Source organism: Spermophilus citellus (assembly GCF_964194105.1).
Source record: "Spermophilus citellus genome assembly, chromosome: 9".
NCBI lineage: Eukaryota > Metazoa > Chordata > Mammalia > Rodentia > Sciuridae > Spermophilus > Spermophilus citellus.
Window position 1 is genome coordinate 27,824,166 of NC_138191.1, and position 22,393 is coordinate 27,846,558.

Sequence of the window (22,393 nt, forward strand, 5' to 3'; positions counted from 1 at the left end):
CTGGGGAAGAAGGACAAGCTCTCAGACAACAGTTTGGACACCAAACATATCCAGTTCTTTGTGGTTCCTGCCAATCAGAAGTAGAACTCTATAATCTTCTCAGCACTTGCAGACTGAGTTTCCTTCATTATAGCTTCTCAATCCCTCAGTTCAGAACAGTTGGAAAAAAGACCACAGGTAGGAATGTTGAGAACCTGAAAGCCCCCAATCAAGGATCAAGGAGACCCTGACTCCAGACCCACAGCAACTCCCAACTGTGAACAAGACCTCCAAATCAGTCCTTGCAGAAGTTTTGTCTCACCCTTCTTCTCCCATCCATGCAGGACTTGGAATTTCAGAGATACTATGTCTGGGACACAGGGCTACCTGATGACAGTGTTCACATTTCAAAATGTCTGTACGAATCTGAAGATGGTAAAGTGCTTCCTTGTAATTAGCATAGTTTTTCCCCAGACATACCAGTTACATTAATATGGAAATAAAAACTAGGGAGCAGATCCAGATAGTAGCCCACCCAAGGCAGGACAATTCTTTAGGGGCTCTACCTTTTCCCCAGACTGGAACAGAGATAAAAGGTGTGTTGGGATTCTAGGAGCATGACTGAAAGAAGCTGCAGGATCACAGTGACTTCCTTTGATCTTTTGACCAAGAAGCCCTGAGGAATGGAGAAGCTTCAAAAGCCCCTGAATTTCAGCTCAAACTTCAGCTTTATTGGAAGCAGATATTTATGGATTACCAGGGCATCTATGTCTGTGCTTCTCCATTTCCTTTTCTTCTCTTTGAATTATTATCTTGGTGTTTGGGGTGTGAGGACAAAGTAAGGTAATCAGAGCTTCAATGAAAACATCCACCAGGGGTCTCCCTCCAGGATGCTATATTAAGATCCAGCACAACCTATGTAGCTCCTGACCCTCAGAAAGCCCTGGAACTCAGAATACAGAATCTCATGGGGCAGAAGAACAAAGCTTATACCAGAAGACAACACTGGCCTCTTACCAGTTTGCCAGGCAGCCCCGGACCGTGGAAGCTTGGTAAAGCTGCTCTCCAGAACTTGGTCAGGAGCGAGGCTGACTCATCTAGGATGTGCTGCAGGGCATGAGCACTGCTTCTTAGCTCATGGAAACATTTGCTGCTTGGTGCCTGTGGAAAGGTGGGAGGGAGCCATGGACATCACTGAAGTTGAGACATCTCAGGGCTCATGACATTGCAGCCCTGCACAAGACTCAAGCTTCCTTTGTTGATGAGGCACAAAGCATGGGCTGCTTGAACCTGGAAAACCCTAGCTCATCCCTTTGAGGTCCCAGGACTTAAGTGTGGCTCCTTTTACCTGGAATGACTCCTCACCTGGACACCCTATATAAGGCTGTCAAAGCTCATTCCCATGTCATGTCCTCTACAGACCTTTTACCTTCCTCGCATGCAATAAAAGACCCCTCTGCACCAGTGAACTTGAGGCACAAGAGGTGACTTCTCACACTGGGCCTGTGGCCCCTTAGTTGGTTTATAAATAGGGGTCTGTGTCTTGCCCTGAAGTGGGGGTTACCTGGATGCAAGGCTCTGTCTATACATCCATGGGTCTCTGGTGGCTCAGACAGCACAGCCATTGGCCCTTGTTGTCTCTGAACAGAGATGCACTCTGAGAAGCATTTGCAGATTGCCTCCCTCCCATTGCCAGGTTCTTACTCTTTCCACATATAAGGATGCAAATCCCTCACTACCTGTCCATCTGACTGATTTTAATCCACATGGGCCAGCATGACTGTAACAGATAATGAACCATGAGACAGTGCTGATTTCAACATCATACGGGCATAAACTCTTAACAAATACTTTACTGACGATGGTGGCAACACTGCACAGACACCTCTGTGGCTCTGAGGGAGAATATCTAGTTGGCTTCCTGTACCACAGAGTAGAACATAGAATGAATCAGGAGATAGGGAAGCAAGGGCTTGGATAGAATAATTGGAAGATGCTTTCTCTGTCATTGGGAGATGCAGGCCACAAAAGTAAATAGAGGAGAAGAAACTAGAATTAAGGACAAAGGGCACAAAGAAAGGGTGAACCCAGGAGCTACAGGTGTGAGTACCTCTGAGCTCTGAGCTTCAAGGCCCAGGAAGTTGCATGTGGGCCTCAGGAGAGACTGGATCTTTTCAACCAGCTGTTTCCCCTCCCCAATCTGCTCTCTGAGAGCAGTATAGTCATCGATGCGGCCTATGATGTGGCAGCCATGCTTGTTGGCGAAGGAGCCATCCACAGAATCACCCTCTAGCTTCAGAGAGTTCTTCATTCCTGAAGGATCATTTGAATCCAGCTCTGAAAAAGAAAACCACAATAATAAGGATCTGCTGTTATTCATGATAATATCCTCAGTTCCCACCAGTGCAGAGACAGTGAAAGAGCCCAGGTTCAAGAAAGGCAGCCTTCAGAAATGCAGGGTGGCTCAAGCCCATAGACACCTTTTGGTTTCTTTATTTTTATAATCTTTCTTACATCATTACATAATGATAAACTTTCCAGAAGACAAATTTTGTTTTCATTGACAAGTGGGCTATTCAGGACAATATTATAAACATGAAAGTTTTCTGGATAGAAAGGCACAGACAAGTGAATAAGAATGTGTACAGGGCAATGACCAAAAGAGAGCAATAGGACAACTGTGGCAAGAAGAAGAATGAGAAGAAAGGCAGCCACAGAGGAGTCAAGGAACATGGACGATGCTTTCTCTGTCAGGAAAAAGGATGTCGCACACAGAAAATTTTCTAAATTCCCATGACACACAGAGGACCAACAGCTATTTGCATTAATAATTTTCCTTCATTGTGTCCAAGCCCTTTAGTTGTCATATTTATACCATTTGTCCTGGTGACAATGACAGTATCTGAGCCAGGAGAAGAGAAAGAAGAGCTGTGGAGGACCAGAGTTAGAAAATCTATGCCAACACCCCAAATACAGAGGAAATACCTGAATCTAGGGAGTAAAAACAACCAGTGTCAAGGACATCACAAACAGCCTGCATCCCATATCATGCACAGTCTAGCCTTCACCACACAAGATCTAAGGTGCCAGGACTTCCTTCTCATATCATTAGCGTATATATGTCACATGGAAAAGCAAAAGTCAACAGATTGATATGTTTCTATTATTTAGGAAAAAAATGTTTGATGGATGGATATTCCACATGAATGTAACTTCCAGTAAAAACCTGTTAGGTACAGTTTCATAAACCACCTTTATGTATAATTTTCTATGTGCTTTCTAGTACAATGCCTTGTAGTGAAACTTCAATATGCACAAAATCACATACATCTATAAAATACATATACATATGCATATATGTGAAATATGTATATGTTAAAATATTTATCAAGGGCTAGGGTGCAGTTCAGTGGTAGAATGAAGAAAAAGAAACCACTCTATAGAGTATGGCAGGTCTGGCACACATAGAAGAACTTGGGTTCAAATTCCCTGTATTACAAAAGTTCATCAAAATGTAAACTATCAATAAAAGGAGTTCCTGCTAAGAGGAGAGTGGGTCAGAGCCAGGTTCCAGTTCAGGCCTCTGGGGCTGGGAACAAGAGGAAGAGCAGGGACTGAGCCATGCTGCTGCATCTCAGCTGGTACATGGGCAAACAGTGACAGGGAAGCCCTGTCAGGAGGAAGTGAAGAGGAGACTCAACACCACACCCACCATGGCAGCTCCAAAAGAGCAAGGCAGCAACCTAATGTATGCTGAGCACTTCCTGCCAGCTGGGTACTGTGCTTAGCAGTTTACAGATATCTCTTACTTACAGGCCACAATAAAAAGTCCATGAAATAGTCCACTTTCATCTGACACTTGAGGTCATTATCTGAAAAATGTGTATTCAGCGCAACAGAGAAAATAAGGATCAACATGACCCAAGAATATCTGGCATGAGAATGTCAAGGCTCAGACTTAGAGAAACCTGAGCAGAAGTGATTGAGGATATGGCCATGGAGGTGATTGGAGAGCGTGAATCAATTGGTGTCCCCAAAAGACAAAAAAGAAGACACAGAGCGGAATGTTGTGTCAAGAGGCTGGGGAGTGGGACCTCTGTTAACACTCAAATTAAAACTAGGGAGGCAAGATAGAGGCTGGATATTGAAGAGAGCCAGAGAAATCTGGTGAACATGCTTATCTGAAGAGGCAGGGAAGAGACTGGGGCACAAGTGGATGTCTACCACGTGGAATAAATGTGCCTGCCACCCAGCACTTTTCCACAGCCCTGGTTTCCTTAGGGACAGGAGCATTGTGCCACATACTGAGGTCCCCCTAGGTGAAGAAAAGGAAGCCCTTCTAGAGAGTGTGGAAGGTCTGTGATACTGAGACGGAGCCTAGTGAGGTGGAAGGAAGAGCAACTAAAAAGCCAAGCACCTGATTAGGTCTCTAAGCCGTGTAAACCCAGCTTGTCTATTAATGTCTCAGTGCCCCTCTTTGCCAGTTGGATCATGTAAAATATAAAAATGTAGTAAAACCTGTCCTACTATAAATGACATTGGAAAACACAGGCTCCAGGCCAGTATGTGTCTCCCACTTATAGCCAAACTTCCATAGAAATTTGTTTTTGCCTTTTTAGGTTTCATAATGATTTTCTTACCTATATTTCTTTTTTAAGATTAGAACTGTGTAGTTATACATAGTAGTGGGTTCATTCGGACAAAATCATACACACATGCAATTTGACTTCAGTTCATGATTGCCCCCTTCCCTCTCTCTTTTTTCTCCCATTCCCCCTAACATTTCCCAAATCTTTTTCATCTACTCTACTAAACTTCTTTTTGCTCATCTATTAATTTATATTTGATTGCTTCTTTCTACCTATGCATAAAGGTGGCGTCCCCTGCGGTATATTTATATGCCCACGTAACAACTTTTTAAGAATTCATTCTGGGGCTGGGGTTGTGGCTTAGTCGAGAACACTTGCCTCAAATGCCTGAGTCCCTTTGATCAATCCTAAGCACCAGGTTAAAAATATATATAAATATATTGTGTTCATCTATAACAACAACAAAAAACAATCAATGCATTGCCTCCCCTTACCCATCTCTGCACTCTGCCTCTCAATCTTCTCCATTACTGCTCTTTATCTGTATGATATCCTATCCTGCCCTCCCCATTTCCTTTGTTTTACTCTAGTTTCTGCATGAGAGTAAACATTCAAGTTTTGAGTTTTTGTGTTTGGCTTATTTCACGTAGCATGATATTCTCATTGCTATCCATTTACCTGTAAATGTCATTATTTCATTTTCTTTTATGCCTTTGAAGAACCCCAGTGTGTGTGTGTGTGTGTGTGTTCACACACATATCATATATATGTGTCAGAATTATAAAATTTATTTATCTATTAAGGTGATTCCATAATTTAGCTATTGTGAAATGTGCTGCTATAAACATTGAGGTAGCTGTCACTGTAGTATGATGATTTTAGAAGTTTTGGCAAAATACCAAGGAGTGGGAAGATCCTCATAGGATGTTTACATCTCTAGTTTTTTGATGAATCTCTATAGTGGTTTCTGGACTTGGACTAGTCTGCAGTCCCCTTAACACTATACAAGTGTACATTTTCCCCACAACGTTGCCTGCATTTTTTTTATGTATATTCTTGAACATTGCAATTCTGGAGTGAGATAAAATTTTAGTATTGCTTTCATTTGCTTTCCCTAATTGCTAGTGATGTTGAACCTTTCTCATCTATTTGGCTATTTGTAATTTTTTTGTTAAGAAGTTTCTATTTCATTTTTTCTATTGCCCATTTATTGATTGGGTTATTTGGGATATTTTTGTATGAAGTGCTTTGAGTTATTTATATATTTGGGGTATTAATCCCTAATCAGATGAGTAGCTGACCAAGATATTTTTCCCATTCTGTAGGCTCTCTCTTCACACTCTTCTTTCTTTCCTTTGCTGGGAAGAAGTTTTGTAGTTTGATGGCGTCCCACTTATTTATTCATAGTTTCAGTTCATGTACTTTTGAGGAAGCTGGTGCCAGCAATAATATGTAGAATGTTGGCCCTACGTTCTTTTCTAACAGTTGTAAGTTTTCTGGTCTAATTCCTAAGTGTTTGATCCATTTTCATTTGAGTTTTGTGCAGGGTGAGAAATAGGGTTTTAGTGTTATTTTTCTACATAGTTATCCAGTTGTCCCAGAACCATTTATTAATAAAAAGGCTCATTTCTCCAATGTATATTTTTGCACCTTTGTTAAGTACCACAGGGCTCTAAGTATGTGGATTTGTCTCTGTCTTCTATTCTGACCTATTGGTCTTTGGGTCTATTTTTGTGACAATATCATGCTTTTTGTTACTAGAGCTCTGCAGCATTACTTATTGTCGGGTGTTTTGTATTTAACAGTGGTACCAATAATAAAAAACAAACTGAAATAGAAAATTAGTTCAAGAATTAGATAGTAGGAGACAACTATGTAGGCTAATATATTAACATCCCAACTTGAAGTGGTGAATTACAATATATATATATTTAGGAATACAGTATTTTTCTTTTGGCAGAGCTATTTTTGTTTAATACTTTTACTTTATTTATTTTTACGTGGTGCTGAGGATCCAATCAGTGCCTTACACATGCTAGGCAAGTGCTCCGCCACTGAGCTACAACCCCAAATCTAGGAATACAGTATTTTTATTGAAAATTCTTTTTTAAAATATTATTTTTACATAATAGCATATTTTGGCATATTATACATACATAGAATAATTATAACTTGTTGAAAATAGGATCCCCCATTATTGTGGTTGTACATGACGAAGAACTTCATTGTTTGTATATTCATACATGAAGATAGGAAAGACGTGTCTTATTCATTCTCCTGTCTTTCCTATTACATGTTCCCCCCTTCTCTTCATTCCCCTTTGTTTAGTCCAATGAACCTCTAATCTTTCACTCCCTTGTTGTGAGTTAGCATCCACATTCTGCCTTTGGGTTTTCGGACTGCCTTATTTCACAAAGCATGATAGTCTCCAGTTCCATCCATTTACTGGTGAATGATATAATTTTATTTTTCATTATGGCTGAGTAGTATTCCATTTTGTATGTATACCAAATTCTTTATCTATTCATCTGATGTAGGACACCTAAGTTGGTTCTGTAGCTTGACTATTGTGAATTGAGCTGCTAATTAAATATTGAAGTGGCTATGTCACTGCGGTATGCTGATTTTAAGTTGTTTGGGTATAAAGTGAGGAGTGGGATAATGGGGTCAAATAGCGGTTCCATTCCACGTTTTGTAAAAAAGCTCCACACTGCTTTCCAGAATGATTGTACCAATTTGCAATTCCACCAGCAATGTATTAAGTGAATCTCTTTCCCCACATCCTTGCCATCATTTACTGTTTCTTTTATTTTTAATATTTACCATTCTGAGTGGGGTGAGTGAATTCTCAGTGTACTTTTGATTTACATTTCTCTAATTGCTAAGATTTTAAATACTGCAACCTCTGGATCAACCAAGTTTAGGCAGCTTTTCTGATCTGATTTCTGATCTCAGGTTTTTCTGTACTAAATCTGTGTTTCTCTGTGTTCTCCCCTCCATTTGTGGGGAATCTTTGCTGCTTTCGGTACCCATGTGGCAGGTGCGTTGGCGTCTATATATTCTTATTCTTTGTTTTTGTACTCAAATTTCTGATTCCCTAGTCCAATTGAATGTACACTATTATATTTTGTGAAATTCCTTTTTCATCAACCTCAGTAAGTGGATATATTCCTGCTGCTGTGCTCATGAGACAAGGTAATGCAGCTTTCCACTATCTCACCATCTTCTGGTCTTGCAATACAGCTTTTTATCCAGGATGATTGCTCATCAGTTTTAACACTATTCAGGTTGTTGCCATCCCATTTGTGGATGTTTGATTTTATTTCTTGAACTTTAGGAGTGTACTTAAGGAATTCAGTTCCTGAGCCTCGATGTTAGAGTGTTGGGCCTACATGTTCTTCTGGTAGATGCAGGGTTTCTGGTCTACTTCAAAGGTCTTTGATATGCTTTCAGTTCAGTTTTAAGAGAGAGGGACTAAATTTCATTTGACCACATATGGATTTCCAGTTTTTCCAGCACCATTTGTTGAAGAGGCTATCCTCAGCACACTATAGTGATATAGTCGCATCGATGTTTTTAGCAGCACAATTCACAATAGCTAAGCTATGGATTCAACCTAGGTTTTGATATATATATATATATACACACACATGTATTGCTCAGCCATAAAGAAGAATAACTTTATGATATTTGCCAATATATGGATGAATCTGGAGACTACCATGCTAAGTGAATTAAGTCAATCTCCCCAAATACAAATATGAAATGTTTTCTCTGACATTCGGAAGCTAATCTACACTAAGGAGGGAAGAGGGGAAGAATACAAGTTCCAGGTATTAGACAAAGGGAAATGAAGGAAAAAGAGTACGGTAAGGAAAGGAAATGAATGGTAAGAAAAGGAATGAACCTGACATAATTTTGCTGTGTACATATAGGAACACAATGCAGAGAATGTCACCTTTATGTACATCAAATGCCTGGGGTCCTAATTAGATTAAGATATATTCCATGCTTCTATATTATATCAAAATGCGCTCTACTCTCATGAATAACTAAAAAGTAACAAAAAACATAATAAAAAATGACACTTTAATTTGCATGTTTAAGTTAACAATCCAGGGGGCTTGGTTTGTGGCTTAGTGGTAGAGCACTCGCCTCGCATGTACAAGACGCTGGGTTCGATCTTCAGCACCACATAAAAATAAATAAGTGAAATAGAGGCATTATGTCCAACTACAACTAAAAAAAATATTAAAAAAAGATAACAACCCAGGTTTGAGTTAGACTTGTTCCCTATGAAAACCCCCAGAGAGAGATCCATGTGCTAGTAACTTAGGAAAGACTCATTCCCAGCAGAAAGAGGTAATGAAGTCAAGGAAATCAGGTACAGAAGGCAAAAAAGTCTAGAAAGTATAGAATTTAAGGGAAGGTAGCATGTGTCTGAAAGATGCTCTTCATAAGGTTGGGACCCTAATCTGACTGGGCTTCCCTGTGTCAGTTATCAAGAATATTAGGAGACCAGGTGTGAGAACAGAGCAGAGTTCAGAATGTAAACAAGAAGTGTAGATGGAAGGGCAGGTCAGGGCTACAAGGCCATGGGAAATACAGATAAGACCCAACAGAGGCTCCATCTGCTGTTGGAGACAAGCACAGGTGAAAAGAAATCACTGCAGAAGGATGAGCTACAGTCTTATAGAGTTAAAAGGAGTCAAGTGCATCCCAGAGCCAACATACCTGAAGCCTGAAGGCCAGGGAATCTGCATGCTAGTTTCCTCTTGCTCATCAGAATTTTTCTTGTAATTATTTTCTGTTTGCAGACACCTGTGCCATCATTGAGGACATGCTCTGTAAGTATGTGCAAGTAAGACAGGATTTGTAAAATCCAATAGCACCCAGATATATTTGCCAAACACTAGAAAATCAGAGTGGAGGTAGGTTGTGCTTTGGGGAAGAAAGAGATAATAAAAATCAAGCAAAATCAAAGGAGAAACAAACACATTATTAAAGAAAGGAAAACTCATCCTAAGGAATTAAAAAGTATGCATAATAATGATATACTTCATGTATACCCATTATATATGATAAAGCACATGTATAAACAATGTGTAATACACACAAGAGGGATCTCTATATTTATCTGATGGACAACTGCTCCTTTGGGCTCTTGATTGCACCTGTGCATGGGAAACTTGCATCTATGATATGTATGGGCTCACATGTCCACTCAAAGGCCCTTGGGCCTTCTCAGAGGAAGTTGAAAGGAAAAGAGGGTTCAGTAACAATCCCAATTCTTCCTTTGCTAACCACTCCTGGAAAACCCATCTTTTATGTCCCTGCAAATTGACCCAACCTAGCGACCCAGGCACAGTGACAGAAATCATGTGTCCAATGGACATGTCATCTTTTGTACATGTGCCTAGGTATTCTTGGGTGGGTGGTGCCCATACAAAAGTTCCTAAAATAAAGTAATCCAATTGACAAAGAGGGCTTTGAAGTAACAATGTGTTCATGTTTATTATCCAAATATGATTAATCTTAGTTACATTTTCTGGAGAGAACATTCTACAGAGACACCAGGGCATGGGACAAAAAAAGGAATTTATTGATCTTGATCCACAGGCAGAAAAGATCATGAATAGAAATGGTGAACATCATATTTTTCTTTGCGGGGAGACACCAGAGATTTAACTCAGGGGACTTGACCACTGAGCCACATCCCCAGCCCTATTTTGTGTTTAATTTACAAATTGGGTTTCACTGAATTTCTTAGCACCCCACTGTTGCTGATGCTGGCTTTGAATTCATTCTCCTGTCTCAGCCTCCTAAGCCACTGGGATTTTTGGCCTGAGCCCCATGCCAAGCACAGCGGACATACTTTAAAGACAGAATCAGTCAGAGTCTCTGAAGTGCTCATGATGTGCTCCCTCTTAATTGCAACCTACATGCAAATATATGGCTGACACAGAAAAGGCAACAATGAAATAAACCTGACCAGGCCATAGGAAAACAGCAAAGGTTAAGATCCACCTGACCTCTGTACCTACTCTGAAACAAAATGGGTCTCCTGCCTCTACATGCATATATCTCAGCCTACACAGTAGAGTTGAATGCAGAGAATTTTTGCTTTCTCAGGAAGACAAGTTAGATTCATCTAAATTATGATAGGAGTACTCACTGGCTTCATCCACAGCAGAACTGACTTTAGGCTCAGCTGATGAGAAGACAGAGCTTCTGACAAGTTCTTGTGTGTTAGATGAATTAGGATGATCCGAGGGTAGAAAATAAGTTTTCCCCAGCAGGAGGTCATCCTCTTTCTCCTCCTGCAGTTCACCACTGGGAATGCTGAGACAAGGAAGAATAACAGAAAAAAATCAAGGTGGTTTAGAAGCTACAGCCTCCCAGTTGGTCCTGATTTAAAGATGAAGGGTGGAGTCCCCAAACAGATCCCTCATTTCAAAAGTGATCCATAAAATTATTTTCATCTGACGAACATAGTTCAGGTGCCATGGTATGAGAGAGAGAGGGAGAGCACCAGTGTCCAGTGTACTGGCCAGATTACAAGCTGAAGAGAAAGGAGGCTCAACTTCATCTATAAAGTACAACTACAGAAGGATCATACAATGAGAAGCAAAGCTGTAGTTGAACCTAGGGCAGGACTGATATTGACACTTACATATAGATGGCCAGCAAATACAGCCTGGTACATGAGAGAGTGCCCAAAGAATGTGTGCCTTCTAGAACTTTTTCTATCCATTTTTTTTTTGACATAATACTTTTTTTTTGGGGGGGGGTGAAAGGGGTAGAAAGGGAGCATATTTCTGCTTTTCTTGCTATGACATACCTGTCTGCGATTATCAGGCCATAGTACAGAAAGATACTATGCCTCTAATTCTGATTATTCAACTTAAAAATAAACAAGTGATTTTTGTTAAAAGGAAGAAATGCCCAAGACTGACTGTGCAGTTCTTCTCAGTCACACTCACTGTACCAGCACCAGGAAGATAAAAGATAACCTGGCTAAAGGGCTCCATCACACTGGGCTTAGTCAACATCACCACTGCCAACAGTAGTCTTTTTTACATTTGGTCATCAAATGTGTCTACTTTTGACCTCATGGTCTATTCTTTCAGGTTATCCTTAACCCCTTATTTTGCCCTTTCTTACAATCTCCAGATTATTTGTTGTTACCTGGAATTCAGTGAATTTTGGTCTTTTTCATCATCATTTTCATGGTTTTCTGCAAACAATTCAAAAACATCCAGGAGTCATTACATAGTGCTGTTTCACCCATCTCAACACAGAGCCCATGTGGGTTCTTCAGTCACCTTGGCTAGACAGGAATAAGATCTGCAGGAAATCTTGAGAGTTATTGCAATTTAGATCAGGAATGAGCAGAAGAAGGAGTCATGGAAAATGGAGTGGGCTAAGGGGTGAAGACAAAATGACTCCAGACCTGTTTGGGTCTGCCACCTAAAGCCCAGATGAAGTTCAGTTGTCATAATCTTTCCCATCAGTTTTCACAATTTTCCTCTGTGTGTACAAGATAAGAATCCAGGGTTGACTTAGTCCTGTTTGCCAAGGAGGGTCCAAGAGGGAGCCATGTTCCCAGGAGAAAGAGGCAGCGGAGTCAAGGAAGGTGGTTAGATCAAAAGTGTGTGATTCCAGGGAAGGTGGCATGTGTCTGAAAGATGCTCTTCATGGGATTAGGACCCCCAATTAAGCTGGGCTTTCCCGTGGCAATTACAGGGAATATCAGGACAGCAGATGTAGGAACAGAGCAGACTTCAGAATGCAAACAGGAGGTGGAGATGGAAGGGCCTCTCAGGGTGGGAGAACATAAAATAGAGACATAAGACCAGACAGTCTCCATCTGTTTTGGAAAGAACCAATGGTGAAGAGAAAACACAGCAGAAGGAGCTACATCCTTATAGAGAAAGCTAAAATGGGAAAGTGCATCCCAGAGCCACAGGAGCTGTCACCACTCTACCCGAAGCTTGAAGTCCAGGGAATCTGCATGCCATTCTCCACTTGCTGAAGAGTTGTTTTCTTTTCATGATCTTCTCTTTCAGGACACTCATGGTATCAGTGAGGACATGCAGCTCACATCCAGGTGTTTTGACAGCCAAGCCTCCAAGGGCATCACCCTCAAGTGTGGGAAGGTTCTGCAGTTCAATGCAAGTATCCAAATTCAGTTCTGAAAATAAAACAGGAACTATTATCCTGTGACATACCTATTGACCCCAAAGAGTCACCTAATCAAGAAAGCAGCCTTGCACAAGAAAGTCTAAGTATTGATGTGTAGCTTATAGAGACTGATACTTTCAGGGCTGGGGTTGTAGCTTGGAGTTAGAGCACTTGCCTCAAATGCATGAGGCCCTGGGTTCTATCCTCACTACCACATAAAAATAAAGACATTGGGACTGATGCTTTCATTTTGTTGATGATTCTGGCATATCCAGTATGATAAACTTGACAGGAGGCAAGTGTGCTTCCAATTCTTGAAAATATTCAAGAAATATGGAAGTTATAGACACCTATAGCTCCCCAGTATAAAAGGCAATAATAACACTAGAGATCTAGACAGAGCTTTTAATCAGATAGAGATAATCAAAGTTAAGCAAAATCATAGTAGAAGGAAAACTATATGAAAGTAGAGAACTGGGGAAGAATCATCCCTGGAATATTTTAAATCTTACTATGACTGACTTATTTTATATACAGGCATTATTACTAATAGAACTACTGTATATGCCTAACATATAATGGATACATCTGATGAACAGAAAATTATGAACATTTTACATGTGGGATTGTATAATATCAATATTCTGGCCACTAGAAGTCAGAAATAATTTAGAGACCTGAGGGAAAAAAAGAGAGATGTTTGAAAAGCAGATGTTCAAAAATTCCCTGTGAGACACCAGAACACTATCATCCAACTGAGCCTGTAGGCTGAGTCTTGACTGGGATTGTGGGATCATCCTAGAGAGTTCAGCATGAAGAAAAGATGGTGAACCTCCCTAAATTATCACATGTGCTTCAAGAACTACACACCAGTGACACACACTGAGCCCATGCCAGGGAGTGCTCCACATGAGGGGCAGGTGTTTCTCCTCTTGCATGACCCTCAGAGGTTTGTAATGAGTGCAAGGTTGCCCACATCTGTCAGATGAGTGTGCTACCTGACATGAGAACCACAGGCTCCAGAAGCTGATATTGAGGGAGACAGAGAATCAAGATGAACACAACCCAGATTAAGGGGGCAGGAGGGACTGAAACTCAGTCTTCACATCTGAGCAGAATTGAGTCCTTGTGAGGACACTGGCAACATGGCTGTGGAGACAGATGAATGGAGAGGATGGACTCAGTGTGGAGTCATCAGGGAGACCAATTTGTGCACTTTCTGTGTGAAGGTGTCACGTTAATTCAAAGAGATGAGAAAAGGAGAAAAGTGAGCTGGATATGTCAGTGCACACACTTGTGGGCCCAGGATTGGTACTATTACTGAAAAATTGCTCTATATCAAATGAAAATATCTTTTGTGAAATTATATTTATCAAATCACCAGAAGTTATCTGAGGATTTGAGATTACAGAGTCAAAGCTTTCATTAAAAATTTTTATTTTTATTGAACTGGTACTATGGAAATTATTTTAATAAACAATGAAAGAGATGAAAGCACCTAAGATATGCACTTGGTAAAGGCCAGCCCAGGACCTGAGAGTGTATCTAACCCTAGGCCCCAGGCTCCAGCTCACATCACTATATCAGAGAATCGCAGCTTTCAGTCTGACCGAGAGAACATGCTTCTTCACAGTAAAGGAAACAATTAATAACGTGAAGAGAGAGCCTACAGAATGAGAAAAGATTTTTACCACATGCACCTCAGACAAGAGTATTCAATCCTCAGGATGTATTAAGAACTCAAAAAACTAAAAACCCCAAAGAAAAGAAAACATTAAATAACCCAATAAACAAATGGGCAAAGGACTGAACATGCACCTCCCAGCCGAAAAAATACTAATGGCCAAAAGATACACAAACAACTCTTTATCATCTCTAGCAATTAGAGAAATGCAAATTAAAACTACACAGAGATTCCATCTCACTTGAATTAGAATGGCAATTATAAAGAATTCAAGTAACAATAAATGTTGGTGGGGAATGGAGTGAGAAAGGTTCTCTCATACATTCTGGGTAGGACTGAAAATTAGAGCAGCCACTATGGAAAGCAGTATGAAGATTCCTTAGAAAACTTGGAATGAAACCACCATTTGACATCATCAACAGATGAATGGATAAAGAAAATGTAATGTATATAGAGAATGGAATATTACTCAGCCATTGAGAAAAATAAAACAATGGCATTTGCCAGTAAATGGATGGAACTGGAGATATCATGCTAAGTGAAATAAGCCAATCCCAAACACCAAAGGCTATATGTTCTGACTTGTAGATGCTAACCAGAAACAAGGGAGGTTGGGGAAGGGAATAATAGAAATCTACTGTATTGGACAAAGGAAAATAAAGGGATGGGAGGGGAGAGAGAAACAGGAAAGACAATAGAATTAACTGGACCTAACTAGCCTTAACTAGCCTTGTATTTGAATACATAACTAGGGTAAATTCACATCATAAACCAAAAGAGCGGGATCATCGACAGGATAAGTTATACTCTAGTAATGTGTAATTTGCAAAATACATTCTACTGTCGTATGTTACTAAACAAGAACAACAACAACAAAGGCAGGTGTCCAGAAAAGAGTGTCCCTGAAGAAAAATCATCCACTTAAGATGGCTTTGAAGAAAAAAATGAGTTCAAGGCTATTTTCTCAGTATTATTAAACTCCATCACTGTTTGTAGAGAGGACATTCTATTGAGACTCAATGACGTGATTGAAATAAAAAGATTTCTTGATCTCTCTCCCCAGGGAGGAAAGATCATGGAAAGAATATAGGATACCATGGAAAGGGGTGTCGAGTGGTTGTATAACATTCCCTCTCTGCATTTCGGAAGCCTATGATTCCTTGTGGACTATGTACCACCTACAATCCATACACATGTACAGTCTGTTGCCACCTGGAGGCTGTTAGCAGCTATAAGCAATGCAGCAGAGGAGCTGGCTCCTTATTGTAAATCAATTGTATGAAACTGTGAAGAGATATCGGGTCCATAATCCTTATATTTTCCACATACTACAGAGGCAAATTGGACATTCCTCCTGATATAATTGTGTTCTATGTCCCTAGGGAAATGAATAGATGTCCTCAGAAATTAAACTGACTGGAGGTTTCCAGCAGCCTCATGTCAATCCAAGTCAGGCTCAGGAAGAACTGGGTACAAGAGGGCCTGCTGCCCACTACTGTGTTCTCCACACACTCTCCTTGAAAATCCCTCATTCTCACCACGATCTGCTTCAGTTTTCTCAAAATTTCTTCAATCTGACTGTTTGGCTCCATCACCCTGAGAACACACCTCATCATACTCTCATTACTGGTGTCTAGATTCTTCCACTCTCCTCCTCACTACCTTCTCTGGTTGTGAAGTCCCCCAAAGATCAACTCTCCCGTCAGGTTTACTTTTGTTAAGATACAGCTGCACAGTGTTACCCATGCTGGCCTCACACTCCTGGCCATGAGAGAACCTCCTGCTGGGACCACTGAGCCCAGCCTCACTAGCCTTCTAACTCACTGTCCTGCTCTTACCATGTTCCCTCTCTGCTTGTGAAAACTGTATTCCTACATCCCCCTGAATAATTTCAACTCCCCATCTTGCATTTGAAGTCCTCATTCCTGGCCCCACAAGGTTATCCAACATCACATCCCAACACTCCCATACACCATCCTTCCTTGTCAGGCTGTCTCCTCCCTGACTCTCACTCTGCTTCACTGTCTTCCAGCAATCAGGTCTTTGTCTACAGATGCTGCTCCCTGCCTCTCATGTACTGTGTGTCCCCAAGTCTCAGTTCATCCATCATTAATCATCTGTCACTGAAGACACTCAGTAACATGCATGAGAGATCCTCTTGACCTGAAGGAGAAAGTATCTTAAACCAATATACCTGTTTGTGAAAGCAATGGTGAAACAGACAAAAAAGGAGATTAGACCTGGAAGGATTGAAAATGGCCACTGACACAAGAATCTCTTCATGGACTCTTGGCAACGTGGACAGTTTCTTCACAAAAGTCTTGTATGCCATGCTTACTACCAGCCACTCTATCATTACATAATTTTGGTGGGAAGGAGAACTCCTTTTATATGTCCAACCCCTGACATCCTGGCCCATTCCTTTTCATGAAATCCTATTTAGTCTCATTATATCAAAAACAAATCTCCTCCCCTTCAATCTACTTCTTTCAGTTCCTTGAGGCTGGATCCCTCAATCATTGTGTACAATATTTTTTCCACTGTGTCTAAACCTCCAGCCCCTCCTATATATAGTGTCTATTATGAAAAGTGGCCAAATCTGTGAAGTCCCTTGGGAAAGTCTCACCTTCCCACAAGGATATTACATTTAAACTACCTTGAACTCAGACTGAAGGGCTCTGGGGTAATTTAGTCTCAAGGTGGCTGTAGCTCAATGTAGACTCGCTCTCTCTACCACTTCTGTGAATGACCACAGAGCCAGGTCTACCCTCTAGGTCATCTGCAATAAATATTTTAAATTGGGTTAGAATTTTGTCATGTTTTCTGTTGCCTGCTTTTAGCAGGGAGGAACCCTGCTGACATTTTTCAAGGCTCACAGTAGAAGATCCTCTACAACTATTGGAGCCATTTATCAAATTCTAAAAGTATTGTTACATGCCATTAGTGGGCAAGATGGGAAAGTCCTCAACAAAATATCAAGTTGTAGCTTAGTTATATTCATGTTGTTTCTGCAGGGCTTTCTGTGTACACAGAGGATAGGTCTGAGTAGAGAGGTCAGCACCACTACTGTAGTTACAGCTGTGTCCTGTTCACAATATACACATTAGGGTCAGAGAACCCACACAGGATGAATATTTGTACGATTAGAATGCTCTTTTTCTTCATTTCAGATTCAGGTATAAAGGTGACTGTGTCCAGCTCTATTTGGAGGGAATGGATGAGGCACTGGCTCTTCCCAGGGACAAAGTATACTGATTAATAGCTCAACAACCCATGTGAGAGGCCTTATGAATTCTTTGTTCCAGAGAAGCAATGTCTCTGTTTCTGTTTGAAATTGTCTCAAAAACATTTGTAACATACAGAATTAGGAATGGGTGAACACCCAAACCAGCCTCATCTTTGAAAGATCAGGCTGCACAGCAGTAAAAATATGTTGGCTGAGGAGTCAGGCAGACATGGGCCCTGTGTTCCCACCACACACTAGTGGAGATTTGGGGGCAGTGACCATGCTGAATCTCAGTGTCCGCAGCACTACTGTAGAGACACCACCAACTGTGGACAGTGTCTCTTGAGGATTTAATGGAGTAGTCTGTATACAGAGATCACCTGGCAGTGGTTATAGTTCACCACATGTATTGTATTTCTGTTTCTGAAATGTTGTGACACTGAGATTAAACCTTTGCATCATTGCACCTCAGTGGAAATGGGAAAAAGAAAAAGATGGTCACACCTGAAAAGGCACTGACTAAAGCAAGGGTTGGGAAATAAATTTGGTCAGTTAATTTTACTATAAAACATTCGGATACAGGGAGACATCACAGACTTCTGCTCTTCCTAAAAACTGATTTAATGAGTAAAGACTCAAGAATTTCAAAAGTTTATCTGAGGAAAAGTTGAACTCTACCTTGAGAGAGAGGAAAGAAGAATATATTTTTTTTCTCTACATACTCTATAAAGCTACTATCACTCAGGGCTCTTGTTCAACAAGAGTGACAATCCTGGAACTTGTGGAGAGAAATGCTCTCTGCTGTCTGAATAACTGGGCCAGTTCCCCATCATGTACACTGGCCATTGACAATTTACATGAGAACATAACTCTCAGATGGAACAGATGATTCGACATGTAATCTCTGGAGGAAAGAATCATTTGTGCTCCTTTGGGTTGAAAACTGCAGCAATGTATGGTGGAACAGAAACAGGAATGATTGACTGAAGGATAGCCTTCTCAGAGGAAGCTGAGAAACTGAGTCAACACTCAAGAACCATAAGAGACTTCCATATGATTTTTGAGTATTCTATCTCATGAAAAGAGGAGAGGAAATCATTAGAAAATAAATGCAATTTCCAAGGACACTGCAGAAGGAATGATTTAACCCCTTTAAAGACTGAGGTCTGACCAATCCCTCCTGGAACAAGTTGTAGTGATGTCTGTGAGGTGCTTCTAATCCCCTCCTCCTAACTCCAGTCTACTCGCAACTATGGCTGGCACAGTGCAGACCAGGATTAAAAATAAACTGACCTGGCAAGAAAAATAACAAAGCTTCAGATCCACCTGACCTCTACACCTGTTGAGAAACAAACTGGGTCTCCTGGCTCTGCAGGCATATGTCTCAGCCTAGATAGTGGAGTTGAGTGCAGAGAATTTGTGATTTACCAGAGACAAGTTGCATTCATCTGAATTAGGATAAAAGTACTCACTGGTTCCATCCACAGTAGAGCTGACTTTAGGCTCATGTGATGGGAACACAGAGCTTCTGACAAGTTCTTGTGTGTCACATGAATCAGGATGACCAGAGTCCCCAAAATATTTTTCATCCAGCTGGAGGTCATTCTCTTCCTCTTCCTGCAGTTCACTGTTGAGACTGCGGGGACAGCTGAGGCAGGGAAGAACAAAAGATGAAATCATGGTGGTTTAGAAAATTACAGTCTCCCAGCTGGTCCAGATTCAAAGATGAAGGGTGGAGTCCCAAACAGGTGCCTCCCTTCAAAAATGATTCAAAAAACCATTTTCATCTCAAGGACATAGTTTAGGTGCCATGGTATGAGAGAGACCAAGGGCCACCATTGCGCAGTGTACTGATAACAAGATAACAAGCTCAAGAGGAAGAGGGCACAGCTCTGCCTATAAGGTACAGTCACAGAAGGATCACACAATGAGAAGCATAGCAGGGGCCAACCTTGTGCATAAAGCATGGTGAATTTTAGACACAAGTGTCTGATCAGTAGTCTCCTGAATTAAAGAGTCTCAGAGACATTTTGCCTTCTTTGCACATCCATATTATGACATGATGTCATTTTTGTTCTATCTACTTTTCTTGCTATGGAATACCTGTTGATGAGCTCAGGCTAACAGTACAGAAATGATTTTTGGATCTCATCCTGAGTTTGACCTTTACAAAGGGAACACATGATTTATTTAAGATCTAGAAGTGCCCAAGGCTGCTCAGTTCTTCTTGAGCAGACTCACTCTTACAATACCATAAAGAAGACAGAGAACTTTGCTAATGGGTTCCATCATCTTGGATAGAATCAACAACTTCACTGCAGTCAGCACTCCTACTGTGCCTTTAAGAAACTTTGACTACATTTGACCTTATGCTCTGTACTTTTAGGATTCCTGCACCCATTTTATTTTACCCATTTTTTTCTAGCCCCTGGTCATTCGTTGTTACCTGAAATAAAGTGACTCTTCTTTATCACTGTCCTCATTGTCATGGTGTTCTGTAAACATATTCAGAAATGTAGAAGTCATTAAATAACTCCACTTTACTCATTCCAGTACAGACACCTCCCTCAGAAGAAGACATAATTTATGTATATATAATTCAGGGAGCAACTAAGGGACTTAACCTGGAAGAACTCACATGTTGAGTTTAAAGAAATAGTCTGAGATGCTATGCTGATCCATCATGCACAACGTCTCTGACTGGGTGGATCATTATTATGGAATGCTCTTCATGTAACTGGACAAAGTCAAAATGCATTTTGGTCTCCTGATCCCTTGATACTCTTCCAGGTTCTTCTGGATTTCACTAACTGCAGCTTCCTTCCTTCCACAAAGCTCATTCCAAGACTTAGTGGCTCTGGGCCCCCTCACAATTCTCAAACAGAACCAGTTTCATTCTCTATGAAGAGGATTAAAATACCTGAGCCTCATTTTTCTCAATACTAGGGATTATTTTTAAGGATCTCAAAGTTTACTTTGGCAGTGTACTAGAAGGAAATTCCTCTTTCAGAACTTTTCTGGTATAAACCAATATTTCCACCACCTGATTCTAGCATTTTAATGTAAGCAAGATTAACCATTTCAATGTTCTTTTTTTTTTTTTTTTTTTTTTTTTGGTACTGGCGATTGAACTTAGGGGCACATGACCACTGCACTACATCCCCAGGCCTATTTTGTATTTTATTTAGTGATAAGGTCTGAGTTGTTTACTGCCTTGCTTTTTCCTGAGGCTGGCTTTTTAAATTTTTTAAATTTTTTTTAGTTTTAGGTGGACACACAATATCTTTATTTTTATGGTGCCGAGTGTTGAACCCAGTGCCTCATGCATGCTAGGTGACTGTCCTACCACTTGAGCCACATCCCATGCCCTCTGAGTTGGCTTTAAACCCAAGATCCTCCTGCCTCAACCTCCTGAGCAGCTGGGATTATAGGCTTGTGCTTGTAATCAAAGGATCAAACATGAGCAAGAACACTGTAGGAGAGATCAGTTGTCCTAGGTTGTAAGAATAAGGTCATGCAGAGCCCTGATATGCACACACATAAATGGTACCTGTGAGTAGGTTACAGTCTCTACAACTTCCCTGCTCTTGTTAGTTCTAGGTTTACCATCCTGAATTTGTCACTGGACCCTCAGAAGTATAATTAATAGGAGTGCATTTGTGTTTTAATGGGGTAGTCATGAGCTGCAGCTAGACAAAGGGAGACTTCATGCTCACCCAAGACATCAGCACTGAAGCATGGGGGCTGGTGGATATCTGATGATTCAGAGTGACTGGGGCAAGTGTTACAGCCCTCATTCAATACGTCCTGCAGGATTTCTTTCTCCTCCTGTGGGGCTTGTTTCAGACTGGAGGGATAAAGAGTACGATTAAATGAGAGTAGTAAATATGAGTCCCAGTTGGTCTAAATAGAGGCCTAAGGGAGTGGTCACAGAAGGGCAAGAGGGTACTCCTTTCAAAGAGAAAGAAAATGATCCTCCTAGGATGTGGGCAGGGTGCACATGTCTTCATGACAGGAGATAGGAAGAGGGGCTCAATCTACTGACTAGAAAAGAGCTGAGGACAGAGACTCCACTCTCCCTGTGTGATACAACCATGAGCCACAGCATACACAGAAAATGGACTTTATGTGTGTGTGTGTGTGTGTGTGTGTGCATGCATTTTTATATGTGTGTGTGTGTATGTGTATTCCCCCCACCCAAGGCTATGACATTCCTGCCAAAAAGTCTTATCAACCAGAAAGAAACCAGATTTATATCTCATACTCAATGGACCCATACAAGACAGGAGATGTAGATTCTGTGAGGTAAAAAAACAAACAAACAAAAAAACAAAACATTCAGTTAATTTGATTACTTCTAGTTGGATACAGACAGGAACGACAGAGAAAAGAAAAACACCTCCTTAAAAGATGGACTTTTTCCGTGATTGAGGAATGCAGTCATACCAGCAGCTTGTGTTTGCCTTTGCATGTGAATAGTGTGGACACTTTGCACCTCTTGGTTTGCTCATCTGGGGACCCTCCTCATATTTAACCCATCCTCTTCCAGGCTCTTAACACTCATTGTTACCTGGGAGCCAGCAAGTCCTGTTCTTTTCCACTCTCCTCCTCTGCACCACTCCCTGAAATCAAATTCAGAAACATCCAGTCAGTCAATGAGTAGTTTCTACATCACTCACTACAAACACAGGGGAAGCCTGAACTGAATGGAGAGTCATTAGTCCCAGACCT

General features: G+C 40.9%; 1 protein-coding gene across 1 annotated transcript; it reads right to left on the bottom strand.

The window, feature by feature from the left end:
- Positions 1-137: 137 nt before the first annotated feature.
- LOC308656765 (uncharacterized protein) lies at positions 138-22,306 on the bottom strand (the record flags this gene model as incomplete). Its single annotated transcript, XM_081308141.1, has 10 exons — positions 138-194; positions 997-1,140; positions 2,090-2,316; positions 10,744-10,910; positions 11,757-11,805; positions 12,556-12,762; positions 19,135-19,310; positions 20,109-20,157; positions 21,379-21,509; positions 22,233-22,306. The coding sequence occupies 10 exons, from the start codon at positions 22,304-22,306 to the stop codon at positions 138-140; spliced, it is 1,281 nt and encodes a 426-aa protein (XP_081164267.1).
- Positions 22,307-22,393: the final 87 nt, after the last annotated feature.